Below are 18171 nucleotides of genomic sequence, written 5' to 3' on the forward strand. Positions count from 1 at the left end.
TGGTAAGGCCCACGTGGCTGAGATTTAGTAGTCAATTACTATAGTTGAGGATTCAATAGATATGGCTGCTGCTGTTATAGAAAAGAAAGATTGCATGGGCTGGTTTAAAGCATGTGTAGACACAGGAATTCATATTCAGGTAAAACTGAGAAATAGGTGCTTTTATTAAATGAAATTTGATGTTCTGGCAAAGTGACAAAAAGACTGAGCCTAACAACTGTCTGGTACCTTGAAACAGTTTAATGAAATTTGTATGCTTCACCCTCCTGTTTTATTGACACTCGTTTGCACCTTGACTGAGTGCATAGTTCTTGCCTGGAGGACTGCATCAGTTGTTTCCTGTTGCCTTTTACCCCCTGTCCATTTACACAGAACTTCAAGAAATGGTAGTTCCAACTGTCTTTATACACTGTTGCTAACCATAACTTACTGTAACCTCTCTAGTCAGAATCCTTTATGTATCATACTTTTTTTGTATCTTATGTATCACCTTGTGCAAAACTAATCCAAAAAGAATTCAGCTGTATAGTGTTTTCGTGGTACGGCAGAAGTTAGAAATAGTTACAGGTCTGAAACACTTGGAGCCACTCTTTCCTTGTAAATGACAACCTGTGTTTTAGATTTCTGCTCTTCATTCACTGGGAGAGTAGCTAAAGTTCTTTGAAATGTGCCGTTACTTGGTATGTGGGTCTTAAGTCACTTTGAGTTCATTCTGTCTGCAACATAAATACAAATAATAAAAAATAGAGCATTTTAATTTTGTTCTTACGTGTTCTGGATTGTGTGAGGTACTAATATATTCTTTTCTTAAAATATCAGTAATGGATTGTTAGAAGATTTTTACGGGTGTTGCTGTTTGAAAAGGCTTCATCTAGCTTTGGTTTCTCTTCTTAATTAGGTGATGCACTTCTAAATGCACAGATTAACAGCTCTAAACCTGCAAAGGGGGAGTCATCAATTCCACAAGGTAAAAAGTTTTCATTACTGGGCATCGTAAGTGACTAGAGAAGTATTTTACAGAAGTGAAAGCAGCAACTGTCAGTGCAGGATTTTGAGCAGTTACTGATATGAAACTTTGCTATTCATCTGGCTCTTTTGGCTAGGCAAATGTTACACTTCTATGTTGCAGTTATTTCTTAAGAAGTTGAAAACAGTCTCGGTTACATGTGGAAATACAATTCAGTATCTAGAATTTTCAGACAGATTATCTATTATAAAAATTTTTATATACAGAACAGTAACATTTATTTTTAAGCTCTGCTGAAAAATTCTTTATGCTAGCTTTTCAAACTTACTCACTTATTTGTGTTAATGAATTATTTGCTCAAAGAAAACCATGGTGTAGATAACTGCAAAGAGCTCACAAGTCCTGATTATTGTTTACATTTGTTTCAGGTTATATACACAAGTTACTCAGTTCTTTACATACTCCTTTGACATGCATAGATACATTTGCTTTGAAAGTTCTTAAATATAAATGCATGTTTGTAAAAGAATATATTTGACATATGTCATACACATAACTTAAAATATTTGACTAGTGAATCTTAGCAGTTTTCTAATAACAGATACTGCTATAATAATGCTTGAAGTGAACTAGCTTGACAGAATGAAATCAAGATGGTTGTTTCTTACATACAGCCAACATTAGCTGTGTTGCTTTAATGAAAAGTAGCTAGTGTAAATAAGCAAGTCAACAAATAAGTTATTAAAAGCATGCCGATCCAGAAAGTGAATCCCTTTCTGCCTGTTTTTGAGAGTGTTACTTCACGTGCAAACTTCCTGTACCATGGCGCAGAAGAAGGGAGCTGTATTCTTGAGAGAAGCCTAATGGGAAGACAGGAAGAGATAATAAAGTTTCAGTAAGGAGAAATTCTGACTGGTCATGAGGAAAAAAGCCCTTCAGGAGATAGTTCAAAGCATCTCTGGGCAGTCAGCCTTTATGGTTTCCAGAACTTCAATAATGTAGTATAATTTTGAAGTTTGCTGTGCATTGAACAGAAGGTGGGACTAAGTGACTTTGAGAGATCCTTTTCAATCTTAAGTTTTCTGTGATTCAGTGAAAACTTGCTGGTCTTTTAGAAGTTAAAGTTTTTGACAGGAGAGTAGTATAATAAACAGAGAATAATCAAGCTCCTGCTTTAGAACCTCAGCTGCCTTTTTGCAAAGTTGCAGAAAGGTTTTTCTACCAGCTGCAGTTTGGTTTCTGTCTCTTCAGTGTTCTTTTGTTGCCTTTCCCTAAGACTTCATATTATGCTAGGAGGAAGTTAACTGATAAGAGCAATGCTAGTGCTGTAGAGAAAGAGCAGTGCTCTTTGTACAGCAGTGGTGACCTTACAGATGTCTGTGTTTGGAATTGATTTGTCTGAGAAAATCTAGGCATATCTCACCTAACTAATTCTGTGTCAGTGAGGCTGGCTCGAATTGGGCATGTTCATGCTGTCTGAGTTACAAGTTCATTTGAAAAATAAAATGTTTGATCTGTAGTTTTTGTTGGCATATGATACTGACTTGTGCATGAGGGTTTGGCTTACTGTTTAAGTGTTACACCTGTAATATGCAAATATTTCTTAACTGCTTGTAAAAGAGCAGGTTTTCTGGTTTTTCCACTGCATATATAAAAAGAGAAAGGGGATTTGATATACAAAGCACTTTGGGAAAGGTTTGTGATATATAGGAAGTGAGGCTGGGTGCACTAGCCCCTATATTTTATAGGGACATAAATTTTAAAAACTTCTATTATGATCTGCTGTACTTCTGACTTCTCAAAGTATACATTAAACTTGCGGTGGCTAGTAATTTCTCATCAGGGTAACATGTAACAGAGACTCTTGCAGTGTTGTGGTCTTTTACCTTAGTGTAACATAAAATATGTTACTTACAAATTGAGTGTTACTATGATTTTTATCTCTTACTGCGAGGGACTCTATGGTCAATGTGATAGCTATGCTCTTTGTAAATCCTGTGTAGTGTTTGGGAGGTATTTTCTAATACTTGGTAATTTTGTCTACATCCTGCTTGGAGAACTGCTGTATGCAGTTATGAAACAAAATATTCTCCATTTAGTTCATGGGCTTTTCCACAAGTCATCACCAAACTCTGAGAGAGAAATTAGCTGACAGTGTTGAAAGCACTTTCCGCATCCTTTTTTTATTCTAGAGGCACTGGTTCACCAATACATCAGCCCTATAAAGAAAAGGATGAGGAAGGAGAGTGCAGTTGGTGCTGGTTTTTCCTCACTCTTCAAGTTAGTAGGCAGATGGTGCATATCATCTGAACTGGAAAATCAGCTGAGACAGAGCAGCAGCCCTGTCTATATCACAGTGGTGTAGCAAAGCTGCTGTTCATTCGGTGGTTTTTTAAGTGAATGTGCATGTAAGTGATATTTTAATTCTTCATCCAGTTCTTCTTTTAAATAATCCTTTCATTGTTGTTTTATTTAAGTTTCTCCGGGATTGAGTGAAAGCCATACAGTAAATGGAGGAAGCTGGAATGAGAAGTCTGTAAAAATCTCCTCACAGATTGGTGTAGGGGAGGAGAAATGGACATCTGTTCCTTCAGCTGCAGCTGGGAAGAGGAAGACTGAGACATTGGCTTGGGGCCAAGATGCTGGAGATGCTAATGGGAGTGGAAAGGACTGGGGTGTAACCCTGGTGGGCAGGCCCTGGAAGGAGCGTTCTTTGTTCACTCCCATTGGTAAGCTATTTTCAAGAACTTGCTTCACATAAGCATTTTTACATAAATGTATTTTCTAGTAGTGGATCTCTGAAATATTTTTAGATTTATATATTTTAAAAAATCTTGATGTGGTCTAGTGAAATGTTAACTGAATTTCTGTTTACTGTAAGTTCTGATGGCTTAGCATCTATGTCTCTGTACAGTTATAACTGGGGTTTTTGAGTTTGTCTAACATAAAATCATTTCTGTGAAGGAATGCAATGTTGTATATCACTCTCATAAAGTTCTGAAGATGATTACTAAGCCATTTTAAAGTGTAACTTCTTTTAAATAATGTCATAAACCCCAGGTTGTAAGTCTGTTCTGTTGGTCAAACATGATCAAATCAACTGTGTTTGGTTTTGGCAGGCATTTTTTAGGCCCCAGGCATAAAGATTGTTCAACATTTGTGACATTTAGTGTTACACTGTTTTTCTCATTAGAAACTGTTTTTTAGAATCCAGAACAATTTTCTGCCTCTGTCACTTGTGCTGCCCACAGTGATAATGGAGAAGAGATTTCATGATTTCTTTCTGGACAACAATCATCAACTTACTATTAAATGCTGTAACATGGCCCTTCCCACTGTTCAGTCTAAGTAATCCTCATCTCTTGTGGAAGGCAGTGTTCCTTTGTAGTCAGCAGTGTTACTTTAGTCTTGTCGTGTCTTAACCCCAGCCAGCAGCCAAGCCCCTTGCAGCCACTGGCTCACTCTCCCACCAGCAGGATGGGGGAGGCAATCAGAAGGATAAAAGCTGGAAAACTCATGGGTTGACATAAGGACAGTTTAATAGGGAAAGCAAAAGCCATGCCTGCAAGCAAAGCAAGGAAATAATTCTCTACTTCCCATGGGCAAGCAGGTGCTCAGCCGTCTCCAGGGGAGTAGGGCTCCATCACATGTAATGGTGACTTGTGAAAACAAAACACCGTAACTCCAAATGTCCTTCCCTTCCTCCTTCTTCGCCCACTTTATATACTGAGTATGATGCCACGTGGTAGGGAATATTCCTTTGGCCAGATGGGGTCAGCTGTCCAGTCTGTGTCTCTTTCCAACTTTTTGTTGGGAAGACAAGCCCCAGCTGCTTTGCTGCCATGGATACAAGAAGCGGAAAAGGCCTTGACTCTATGGGAGCACTACTCAGCAAAACCAAAAATATCCCTGTATTATCCACCCTGCTTTCAGCATAAATCCAAAACACAACCCTACCCCAGCCATAATCTGCACAAATCTAGACCTTGTTTTATTTCTCTGGCATATCTTGAAATGGAGTTCCTGAGGCTGGATCTGATATACCCTTGGAAGCTTTACTGTTGCCAAGTAGAAGCAAAGGGCTTTTTTCATGTTCTGGCTAGATGTGTTCTGCTATATATTCTAATAAGGCAGTTCTTAGCGACTGTGACCAGCTTTTTTTTTGGTTTTTTTACTGAGGATACATCATGTCTGACCAGGCTGCTTTGCTTCTCATAAAATTACTAATTTTGGGGGTGAAGGAGAGCAGTGAAAGTCTTTCATGATGACTTGACTGATGCTTTCAACACTGTCTCTCACAGTGTTGTTGTATCCAAACTAGAACAGTTGAAAAACTGGTCAGGCCAAAGGTAATGGTTAGTAAATCCTACTCTCCCTGGAGGCTGGTAACAAGGGGATATCACAGGGCTGTACTTAGAACTGTCCTATTTATCATCTTTGTAAGTGACCTGGAGGAAGCAACCATGTCATTCACATCCCATTTCCAGATTACAGCAAACTTAAATGTGGAGGCAGGAATCAGTTGAAACAGTCTAGGTCAGGGATCCCATCCAGAAGGACCTAAACCTGATGGGAGTAATGGGCCAACAGGAACCCGAGGAAGTTCAGTGAGGACAAATGTCAAGTGCTGAATCTGGGTTGGAAGCAACCCTACCTGGATATTGACTGCCTGGATTGCAGCTTTGTGAGTAAGGAGTCTTAGTGGGCACCAAGTTGGACATGAGCCAGCCGTAGATCCTAGCTGCAAAGGACACCAATAGTATGCTGGGATGCATTAACACAGGAGTCAGTAAATTGTGGGGTAGTGACTATCTGCTTTTTGGACAACATCTGGAATACCTGCCCAGTTTTTAGCCCCTTCTCCCCCAATTAAGTAAATGTAATTCTAAATAAAAGCCGCTAGTAGTTTTTACTGGCTATTTCTGCGTATTTTCTGCCCTACATTGAACAGTCAAGTATGTCTTCATTTTTAAGCAGTATCTCCTATTTGCCAAAATTTGTTCTGAATTTTTGAATTCCGTTCTTTAACCTATATATATAATTTACTCCAAGATGTGTTCCATCTACGTGTACTTGTCAAAACTTAATGACTGCAGTAATGGGAGATATAATAGTACGGGGCTCAAAAAACAATTCACTTTTCTTTTGTGAGAAGTTTATATATAGAAAAGGCTGTAAAGGGAAGATGATCTTGGAAAGCTTGAAAATTGTTTCAGGCTATGTATTCATAAAGTCACATCTCTGTCAGCACTGATTAATGCCCTCAGTTGTGTGAAATGTCATCATGGCTGGAGTAGCCACTGTTTTTCTGATCTGATTCATAATTAAATAGCTAAATTTTCAACACTGCCAGCAGTGTGTGAAGTTCTTTTTATTTTTTTCCCTCCCCTTCCCCACAGCTGCTTGGAATGTGGATGCAAGGATTAATACCTCTGAACAGAATTCTACTTCTTTCTCCTCATTTGGATTAACTCCTGGAGTTTCTGGTATGTGTGCCTTTCCAAAGGTTTTTTCCACTCTCTTCTATTCCACCAGGTGGAGTAGAGTTTGCAAAGTGTTACTAATATGCATTTTCTCACTTTTCTTTGAAAATAGTGCTGTAAAGAGGTGGAAGACACTTTAAAAGCTATTTGTTACACTGAAATTATGCAGTAAAGTAACTGTTTTAAGTTGATAATCAAAAACTAGAGCATTCAGAGAATATTAGTAAGAAGGTTTGGAAGTAGAGGGGGTTGGAATGAGATGATCTTTAAGGTATGTTCTAACCCAAATCATTCTATGATTCAGTGATTTCTTATTTAGCTTTCCTGTTTGTGTGTTAAGTCTAAACAATGGGCATAAGAGATTGTTCAGCACTGCAATGTTTCAAGTTAGAGATCTGAAGATTTCTTTCTAGGAAAGCCCATTTATCCCAGTCTTCTGGGAGGTTTGTTTTTTGATGATTGAGTTTTTCCCTATCAAGGAACTGAATCACTACTTTGAAAATATGTTCCATAGGCAGGATTTGAAGTCTTGAGTCTTTTTTCTGTATGACAAATGGAAATGCTGAGCTCTGGGGTTTTCTTTTTTGAAGGGTGAAATTGCTAGAGTACAAACCTGGCTTCATAATAAATCCTGTGTGTTAAACAACTAACATAAGTCCTACAATGATTTATTATTCATTAAAAGGGTCATATGTCAGGTTTTCTGCTCTTGCTTGCTTACGCCATGAGCTTGGCATGTCAGTTTTCTTTTCCGAAGTAGCTGACCAAGTGCTTATGCACTTAGGCTGTATTTGCTTGTATTGCAGTTTACAGGCTTTTAACTGTTGAACTCAGGCTTAGTGTCCAGCATCTTAATTGGACAGAGAATTTTAATTAAAAAAAAACAAAAATCCCAAGCAGCCACCTGAATCCAAGTTCAGTCTCTAAACTAAAACTTAGGAAAGTTTATTAAATAAAGTAGAATGGCAGACTGAGCTAAGATTCAGCTGTAATGCCACCATTTCGACTTCAAGAGAAATATGAAAAAGTGAAGTGTATTGTTGTCTTTGATGCACCTTAGCCAACAACATTGTAATGCAAAGTGACTGCAAAAGAAATCAGAACATGTCCATGTTTCTGTCGTCTGAGGTATCTTTTGCAGAGGTGTATGTAAAATAGAGACCCAGAACTATTCAAACTGAATTTCAGAAGTCTTATCATATAGTAAAATATTAATTTATTTCATGCTTACAATTAAGCTTTTGTTTGGTTTACTTTTTTATGAAATGGTTTTGTTTGTTGTATATTTTTCTGAAAACAATTATGTTAGATGTGTACCACCTTCTGCTATCATGATGGTATCGGCCTTACTGTTGTTCATCCTGCTGCTTTTATGTTCTTGAAAACTTTTGCTTTAAATGAGAATTGGATTCTTAGTACTGTATAATTTAATTGTTTGATCTGCAATGTAATTAAAGAGGTTTCTTTCAAGTGATCTTTTCTTTTAAATTTCTCCCTGTAAGAGATCTTATTGATACAGAGTAACAATTTTATTACCCATAAAATGTGTTTTTCAGTTTGAGGAGACTGCTTTTACTCACCTTTATCTCTTTCTATGTTCTTCTCATGACTTTATTTTGTCTTTCTTCTTCAGCTTCCTTGTTTTCTGAATATACCTCATGCACAAGAGCCTACTAGTTTTCCTGTCCTCTGCAGTCCTTAGAATCTGACATTTTTCTTTGAGCCTCTTGTCTTCCTTTCCTACTTTGATTGGATTTGTTTCCCCAAGAAAACTTCAGGAAGCTTGCCAACTTACAAGTACAATTTTATTTATTCCCTTTCAGGATCCAACAGTGAATCGGTTTCTCAGGCTGGTACTTCTGATTTTCAGTGGGATTTAAGTCATGCTCAACCCCCTGTTGATGATGAATGGTCTGGGTTAAGTATGTTCCTCTAAAATGTTCATTAACAAAATGTTGTTAATTACTATTGAAGTGTAGTTATTTATACTAGCTACTTGTATTAGGCAGTGGTGGGTATCTGAGAAAAAACCTGGAATGTTTGACTTCTGTAAAACTAACGGACAGTTCAAAGGAATTAGAAGTATTTTGACAAATTCTGATAGAAAATGGTTAAATTTTAGGAAAAATATTTGGATATTCAAACTCAGAAGTGAGAAAGCTCATGCATTTTAAGGTAATTCTGGCTTTTGCTGGAAAAATCTTTGTAATAAAACCGTCTTGCTGCAAGTGATGAGAAAAATCTACTGCAAGTCAGCAAAATATGTATTTAGTAAATTGAATTTGAGTCAGAGTTTGTTTCTACATGTTTGTACCTTACTGAAAAGTTAAGGTGACATCAGACTCTTGTATTTAATCTAACTTTTCTCATTTAGCAAATGAGGAATTGTAGGAAGTTCTTACATATCTAGGAAGCATGTACAGGATAGAAATAACTGAAATTGCTTGGGAGTTACAGTAAAGTTGGTGTTTACTCCCCACTTTCTCCTCCCTGTTTATAAAAATGTGTAGTGCATCTCATTAGGGCATTGACCTGAAAAATTGTTCCAGAAGTTGAGAAAAGCAGCCATGCATGCTACCTTCTCTCTAAGAACCACTTCTTGCAGTTAAATGACTGCAAAAGTGGAAGAGATTGATGTAGGCCTTGACTTCACCACTGTTGGCATGACTGCTCTGATACCAGATAATTTTTAAACTTACCTTTTGTGTTTTTTCTGTTTAAGGATAAGGGCAGCACATTTCAGTTAACCATTTGAAAGTCATTGGTTTTACATTTTATCCAAAGCATAATTGATTCACATAACTGAGCGTAGAATGTTTACGGCTGTGGCATCTGTTAATAGAATTTCGTCATAGTTGTCAACTATGGTACACTAACAGAAGTGGGCAAATGCAAGTTTATCCAGTGAGATACACAGATACACCTTACTGCTTTTTCAGGATCAGGACAAGGAAATTAAGTGGATGTACAAATACTACTAAATTTTATTATTACTAAGAATAGATTTTTTTTTTCTTAAGCAACTAATGAGAAGGCAGTAAATAAACTGAAAAGTGTTGAGTAATTTTTTTTTTTTTTTCAAATCACTAAATTTTAGCATCTGGAATAGTTGTAATTAAGATAATATTTTTATTAGGAAAGTTTCTAATTGTTCTAAATATTCCAACTAATCTTAAGATCTTAGTGTATTTTTGGCTTCATAATTTTTGCCAGTAAATTTAATTGGGTTTGTTACTGCTTTTTATTTTGACTTTATTTTCAGTTGTTTAAATTGAATCTCACCATAGTTGGCAGACCAAGTTTGGTTCTTCAGTTTGGTATAGACTGGGGATGGGGGGCGGGCGGGAGAAATATTTGTGATGTTAATATAAATGTGAAATGAAAATGCAATCTTTTACAACGTGTTCTCTTTTAAAATCAGCTTGTTGTAACTTTCTACTAAGAAAGTCTTAGGCTTAGTTATTCCTTTCAGATATTTTTAATTTTTATCTGACTCTTTAAGCCTGTCATTCCATCATAAATGAACAATAGTAAAATACAGTATGGACTTAAGAAAAAAAGATTATTAAAAAAATTAAAAATGCCAGTGTTATAGGATGACTCTTGAGTCAGTAAGATTTACAGTTTAAGATATATCACTTGTAATGGAATCTTACTAAGGTAAGATTGATCTGTGTTACAGTTCATCCTAATTTTTTCACAAACTAGGAAGAAAATCTAGAGAACAGTTTAAGATGGAGAGCAACTCTTAAATTTGTATCTCTTCACACAGTTTAGAAAAATATCTTGAAGCAATTGCATCTAGCTAGCTGCTGCCGTGATTAGGCTCCGTAAAATCACTGTCGTACTCATTACTTTACAAAGTCCTCCACTTATTGATGAAGTCTTTCTTCATCTTTTTTTTCCCAGAAGTACAGGAAATTAGTATTTATATCTTGAGATCAAGAAGTGGGTTATGCATCGGGGGTTTTTTACATTTTTAAATTGGAAAAGAGCACCTGTAGAGTAAGGCAATATTCCTGAAAAAACCTTTTAATCTTTGTAGATGGACTTTCTTCAGCTGATCCAAGCTCTGATTGGAATGCACCAGCAGAAGAGTGGGGAAACTGGGTAGATGAAGAAAAAATTGCTTCTGTTCCTCAGCGTGAAGAGAGATCTGATACTCAGAAGGTAAAAGGTGGTATTTTGTCCTTAGCTGCAAGACTTTGTCCTTACCACTGCCATTTGTTAAAGTAACTTAAAGGGTAATGATAAAGGTAATCTCTCATCGCTGTTACACTGATAAGAGTAGCACAATTGTTTGCTCTGTACACAGAGAAAGAAAACGCTGAATGTTACTGAGAAGAGAGAAGTCACTTAGCTCCATGTTAAACCTTTCTGTCTTGCCATAATTACAAGAATCACCTTGTCAGTATAGACTTAGAGGATTTAGATCTGTTTTTATAAATACTTCTTGACAGTATTTAATTCTCAGTATGAAAAACAGCATTTCCATTCCACTAGTGCCTGGTGCTCTGTTGCCTCTTCCATTCCCATCTCCTCTACTTGTATTACCAGATAGCATGTAAAGAATGTGGTCTTTCTAAAATGAACTGAACAGATAAGACTGTTCATTTACACTTGTATATGCAATTTCTTATAGCTATTAATTTGTTTAGTCTATAGAAGGTATGTTTCATTGTCATTTTAAATGCTAAATACCTTCTGTTCCTGTATGAAGATTTCAGATAATGAAAGAGAAAAAGCAGAGCAAATTCTTCAGAGTTCTACAGGTGGCAAATCCAAGAAAAAGAAGAAGAAAAAGAAGAAGCAGGGTGAAGAAGCTAACTCTCCTGCACAGGTAAAATCTGGATGGTTTAAAAGGCACTTGCAAGGAATTCATAAAATTGCCTTATCTTTGAATATTAGCATCTTGAACAAAAATTATTTTTGGGAAATTAATTTCTTTACAGATTTGGATTGTCTACTCTTGTTTCTCAAGAGTTAAATTCTTATTTTACTGGTATTTCCTTAATTTGTTGTCTTCACAAGTCGAACATGGGATAACTTGTGGTTTTGCTGGATTTATTATGAACAGCATGAAATACATGGAAAGTATGTATCCTGAATTATTTATTTTCTATCAAATCAGGATTCTGTACTGTAGGGATGCTTCCAGGAGGATCTCTGCTCTGCATGGGAATCCTTCTCCTCATGCCCTTTGAAAGACAGCTGTCTTGGTGAATATAGCTAGTTAGGAAAATGAAAGAAATTGAAGTTTTCTCTTAAGCTGTCTTCAAGTACAATTGTGTGAGAATATAATAGTTTTCTGAAGTACTGTTTTAATTTGATTTATGTGAAATAGTAAGTCCTAATCCTTCAAACTCAGTTGATGGGGCTACTCTGAGAGTCAGATTTCAATGAGGGAAAGAATATTTTCAAACTGAGGATGGTTGGAGTTTTCTGTGCTACTTGAATAGCTTTTGAAGAATTACATTGAAAAAGATTTGTAAAAATAGCAACAGCAGATTGCACTTCACATGGCAATTGAATCATGTTTGAATAGATGAAAACAAGTACTTTCCTAATGGGAGAAAGCTTTTAATAGCTGATGATTAGAATGCATCCTGCTTGTGCTTATAGTGACAGCCATTCATAGTTTACATTCTTTACAAAATAACCAATGTTCCGTGGAATCTGACTAGATGAATTGGGGAGGGAAAGCAAAAACTTCAGTCATACTTGCTTTGGATTTGCTTTTATGGTTATCACATTTTCAGTTTATTAAGAATTCTAAAACATTGAATTCCTGTTAGATGAAATTTTATTTTCAAATTGTCTGTTTGGAGGTGGAGCTTCTGCTGATTTCTCTTGTTTCTTTAGAGGCAAATTCAATCTGGGAACACTAGGGCTGCAGCTTTTTTGTAATTGAAATCCATTCTGCTCTCTGCTGTGACTCTAAGTGTAAGTTAAGGTTAATAGGTTGTGGTTAACAGGTGTTTGTGAGTGTCCTACATGAATTTTAAGGTCAGTGAGGGCATTCTGAATTTCTTTTTCCATTGCTTGTGAGCTGTCTTTGAAATTATGTATGTCAAGTAGAGTCCTACTTCCTATATTAATGTAATCAGATTTGTTTATTCTAGTCATTGGTCTCCAACCATTCCAATTTTGTTACTTTTTCTTTCAGTCCATCAGTCTGTGAAGTCATCAGTTTACACATAAGACTTTATCTGTATTAAATTTTTATGTAAAATTGGGAATTTTGCTTCCTAGGAGCTGACTGAACTGCTAATACATCACAGAAGTTACCCTTGTTATAACAGTTTAGTCATTTAACTTACCAGTGCTATTTCAAACTCATTTAAAATTTGTATATTTATCCTCTGAAAATGGAACACGTTCATTTAAACATCTTCATCTTTCTCATTGATTATACTTAAACGTTCACTCTCATTTGTTGACTTCAGTATTTGTCAAGGCAGTAGAAACTAACTGAGGACCTTGGAGTAAGCCAGTATGTGTTCCTTCCTGTCAAGAATCAACAGACTTGGGCTGTGACTACATTTTCATAAGATTCCAGTGGTAATAAGTGAAGGAACATTGTTTCCAGTTTAAACTCAGGGACCTCTTCACTACCACAGGATTCTTCTAGTGCCACAAACAAGTGTAACTACTCCAACTCTACATTTAAAATTAAAAGTTTCCACTATTATATGGTCTAAGGAGTAAAGGTTGAGACTCTTGGATACTTTGGATATATTTTCAGTTTCTCTACTGAGGTTTATTTTACAAGCATTATGGCAGACAAAACTGGGTTGCAAAAATATTAAAGCATAATAGTGATAGAAAACTATACAGGTTAATATACAGAGCTTGCATTTTAAAACTTGTAACAAAGCGCAGAATCGAGAGCAGTCAAGTGTCGTTGTGATACTTTTGCAAAGTGTTTAGAGTTAATTCAGTTTAAATTCATATTCTTATAATTTAACAGGAGTGTGAAGTGCAGTTCATTCTGAGATTGGGATTTTTGTTAGTAAATTGCATGAAAAGTCCTGCTTTCTGGGCTTTATTGGGTTCTGTGGGTATTTTTTTGTTATGTTGTTCTATAAACTGTGAGTGTTAGCATAGGCTGGTATGAGCCCACTACTTCAGTTGTTCTTTATGATAGATTTTCTTAGTTATGGAAGCTGATTATGGCAACAAAATTCATTCACAGGGCAGAAGAGTCAGAACTTGACAGAGACTCTTCTTTTTTTTCCCCACTCCCCTTTTTGTAGGATGCTGAAGAACTGGATAGAGAAGCTGGAGAGGAATTTCAGGCGGATACCTCAAAAGTTCAACCACAGCAGGAAAGAGCTTTTTCTTTGAAGACCATAAGTACTAGTGAACCAGCTAAGGTAGGGATGCCAAATTTGATATATGTTACAGTTTGATTTAGAAGTGCTCAAGTAGTTTGAAACATTAATTTGTGTAGATAATATTACAGTAAGAATACTCTTTCAGGCTGTATGTTTATGAATATAAAGGTAATTGAGCAGTTGAATTTTAGGTAGACGTCAGTTTCAAGTTTTAAAAAGTATGTCTACTCTGAAAAGCACTATCTTCCAAATCGGTAGCCAGTTTCTTTACTGGCAAGTTACTTTCTTGTTTGAATATTCAAGCAATGGTTTAAAACTTCGAAATGTAGAAACCTAAGAACTAACAGGTTTGAGCACAAGACTGGTAGCATATTCTGCTGTTATGTTGCAACAGAGTGAAGTGCTACTAAATATATTCTGAGTTAAATGCAGTCTGAAATTGATTTTTGATAGCTGTACTGAGCTTAATGACTGAATAAGAAAAGGTTTTATTTGAACCAATTCACAAACTGTTTGCTTCAGCTCACAGTTGAAACATATTCTACAAATTCTCTTTCAGTCTTTCTCCAAATAGCAGCTTTCTTAGGTACTGCTACCCTACAATGCATCACATTCTAGGAAGGTGTAGAATATTTAGTATTTCTAGTGGCTTTGATTTTTGTTTTTTATTTCCGTGAAGAGTGAACAATACTAGTGACACAGCAATTTGGTACCAGAGAGTATATGTCAGAATACTGAGTTTTAATTTTTAATTGCTGAGCATTAGTTTCATAAAAATACTGAGGTATTAAGAGTCAAATGAAAGCATTAGAATGAAATCTTTCACAAGAGGCTGCAGGTTGCCAAATAAAAAGTACAGAAGTGTGTTGGGAATGTCTTGAAAAGCTCATTCAGACATACTTAAGACTTGCTTTAAATGCCCTACATCAAAGTAGAGCTTTACTACAGGTTTTGCCTATAACTGATTAGTTTAGATCAGTTCAGCCTTTAATCAAAGTTGGCAACAGCTGCCCATTCTATCTGACTAGTGTATTGGTGGTTTTTGTGGTGGTTTTTTTGAAGCTGTATTTGAAAAGACATCTGCCTGTGTATGCAAGTGGCTTTATTCCTGGCAGTGTGAGGTTTTCTTAAAAAACTTAAAAGCAAATACGTTGTTTTATTTTAGAGGCTTTAGTTGAATATGTGTAGACAGAAAACTTGGATTGTGACATCAAGGTGGGGGTTTTTTGACTTCTAGAAAAAGGTGTAATGGTGCGTCCTAGAAGACTATAGCTTTTGCTGTTCGGAAATGTAAATTGATTTGAAAAATATTTGCAGTTAAATTTTTTTTTTCCCTCACAAGTTGCCAGCACTGCCAAAATACAAGCTCAGTTTCAGTAGAATTTGCTCAGTGCTTTACTGTTTATAGTCATACTCAACTTCCTAGGTGATTTGATGGCATCAGCATCTTATGTAGACCTACACTGCACCATTTTTGAGGGGCTTGAGGGTTTCTGTTACTCTTGAATCTTAAATTCAGTCTGTTTGTATACATGTCTATGTATAGCTGTGTAAGTGGTAACACACTTGTTTCTTGGTGAAACAAGACATATTCTGTTTTAAACTTGGTGTGGGGGCAAAGGGCAAACAAAACTATTACTAACATTCTCTGGAACTGGAGTTGATAAAGGACAACTTGTGAATTGTTGTATCTGGCAGTGCAGATGGTCTGTCAGTCTTTATCAAATCTCCTTGACAACAGATTTGGCTTCATTGTAATTTCACGCATGCAAAGATGCCTTCCAATATTGTTTGACTTGGCTGTTGTAAAAAGTTTTAGAAACAGTCTGTGACTGATGTGTGAAATGGATGACTTGAGTTTCCAAGACAGGTAATCTAGTCTTAAGCAAATGCTCCAAAACATGAGAATGAAGTATAGGGAAAAATAAACTGAGTACGAACAAGTTATTATCAGTATATCCTCATAAATATCAGAAACAGCTCTAACCTTGTGTTTCACGTCACACTATCTGGTGATGATGTCTGCTACACATTGGCCTGCATTGAAACCTTTTGCATGTTATCAGCAGGCACGAGTTTTAAATGAAGAGAGATACTTGGAAAGAGAAGTAACAGTTTGACAAGTCACTACTTCATTACTGAATCATGGAATTATGTATATAACTTTATATTATGAAATAGGCTGTATTCATTGTTCCAGGCCTCCTTTCTGAATGAATTTGTTAGCAGAGAATATCCTAGCAAAGCGTAGTACCCAATTTTTAGTGTTTGACATCACTACCCGCTTTCCTGTATCCAAAATTTAGACAGAAGTATTTGGAAAAATGTCCAGATAGTGCTGTATGTATTTGTATCGTTACATTTGCAGTAATAGTGCATGCTGTAATGTGCAAGCTGCAACATGTTTCTTAGTGAACCTGAGACAGCTGACCTGTTAAAATCTTAATTGAGTTGCTTTACCTGCTGGTGAAGTGTGACTGTCCTAACAAAACTATGATACCAATAGTTAACCTGAATTGATTACCTTGCACTAGAAGCGTTATGTCCTCCTTTTATTTTAGAAATCACATTTCAGTTTGCCAGTTTCACTTACCTATGTAGCTGATGATTGCTAACTATTAGACAACACTGGAATCAGCTAAGCTTGGAATTCCTGTAAGATGGGAGTTCATTTTATCAGCATGGTTGATGTATAAAAAAATATTTGAGATTACTGATTTTTCAGTAGATTGAGAGAAATAACTGCAATTATAGATACTAAACTTGTTTCAGTTGATGTGTAAGGGCACAGCAAACTATTCATGAAAGGTTAGAGAACTGCTGTCCTTTAAATTCATGTGTTGGGTTTTTTCAATTAAAGCTGTTTAATTTCTTTCTTAGTATGATATGATTAAAGAAGAAATTTGTATCTTTTTGCTCTCTTGAATGTTCTGACTGAATTTTTGAGATGCTTACATTATAGTGATGGAAGCAGTACAAACTGGTGACTTGTACATCTGTATCCAGGGATGTAGACTTCACTATCTGGTTTTCATAGTTCCAGGTTCTTGGCTGTTGTGACACAACTGCAGCTATGATTTCTTAATAACATCTTTTAGTTTGGGGTTTATTGCTTGGCTGAGACACTGTGTTCTAATGCATTCATTTTTGAAGCCTTTTGTCATTTGGTGACTTGCTGCGGGATCTTAAGGTTTTTATGTTCTAACCTCCCTATTGGAATGTCAAAATGGTTTGTTTTCTGTTTTGCTGTAATTTTAATTACAGTAAGTGCTACTCACCAGCATCTCTATTGTGGGAACCTTCAAAATTGACTAGATAATTGAAAAATACTGCAAGTACCTTTTTACTTGGCAGTTATTTCTGCAGTAATTTCCATTGAAATACTTGCTGACTGCTCTCGCCAATATTTATTGTTCTACTATAAGCAGAGTGTTTTGAGCAGTTTCTAGGAATGACTGGAGATGCTTTTTGTTTGATTTGTTTGGATTTTGAGTTATCTGTTTGGTCCTGTGTAACTTGCCTGCTTGCCTTGCAACCAAATGCATATGTGTCACTATTTTACATCTCTGTTGAATACTCTAGAATCTTTTTAGGGTCTTGGTGATTTATAGAGCGGTTTCTTTGCATGTGCTGTATTTTAAGAATTAATTTGTGTCATTTATCTTTGCTTGTATGCAATTAAAAATTTTGGCACTAGATGGCAGTCATAGTATTACAGGCTCAGTTTAAAATTTTTAAGGATTTTAATACTGGTTCAATTTTTCAATGCCGTCTTCTCAGCAGCTGCTAAGTATATTGCCAAAATAACACCATATAAGAGTTTTTACTTTTGTATTACTTAACAAAACTTTTGGAAACTTTTTTTTTTTGTTTCTCAAATAGTCTGAGGAGGCTCCTTCGCTTGCTGTTTCCACTGAGCCATCTGTAATTGTATCAGAAAGCAATTCTGACAAGATTGCTTCCCAAGTGCCACAGATGCTGCAAGAGACAGATGTTTCTAGTCCCAATATTAAGCAAAACAGTGTGCCTCCTCCACAGAGTAAGTATCTCTCAGTACAGTTTTATTTCTGTGAATTCAGGATGTACTTTTTCCCCATAGAGCATAGTCAGAATGCTTTGCCCTGGGGTTTGAGTTTGAAGTGCTATATCAGATACTTCTCTTACTTATACATCTTGCCATATTTTTAACTTCCTTAAAGTTAAAAGCACCTTGATATATTTATTTTCATTGTGAGGAAAAATTGGCTTCATATGCTTAGATCACTGAAAATGTCTGTTGGGCTTGTCCAGTCCTTAACAGACATTTGAATGTACTCATCACCATTGGGACTGGAGTTCCATGCTGTGACTAAGGAGTTCTGCCAACATTGTTTCAAAGGGCTGC

The 18171-nt window shown here is 36.1% G+C and overlaps 1 protein-coding gene across 1 annotated transcript in view; it reads left to right on the forward strand.

Moving 5' to 3' along the window:
• Positions 1 to 18171, forward strand: part of MTDH (metadherin) — a 34333-nt gene that overhangs the window by 12044 nt on the left and 4118 nt on the right. Inside the window, 8 exon segments of the mRNA XM_039548947.1 lie at positions 899 to 967; positions 3445 to 3696; positions 6367 to 6453; positions 8274 to 8372; positions 10496 to 10620; positions 11171 to 11290; positions 13707 to 13826; positions 17670 to 17826. Of these exon segments, the coding sequence (XP_039404881.1) occupies positions 899 to 967; positions 3445 to 3696; positions 6367 to 6453; positions 8274 to 8372; positions 10496 to 10620; positions 11171 to 11290; positions 13707 to 13826; positions 17670 to 17826 (1029 nt within the window).

The sequence above is a fragment of the Corvus cornix genome, chromosome 2 (genome assembly GCF_000738735.6).
Source record: "Corvus cornix cornix isolate S_Up_H32 chromosome 2, ASM73873v5, whole genome shotgun sequence".
Classification (NCBI taxonomy): domain Eukaryota; kingdom Metazoa; phylum Chordata; class Aves; order Passeriformes; family Corvidae; genus Corvus; species Corvus cornix.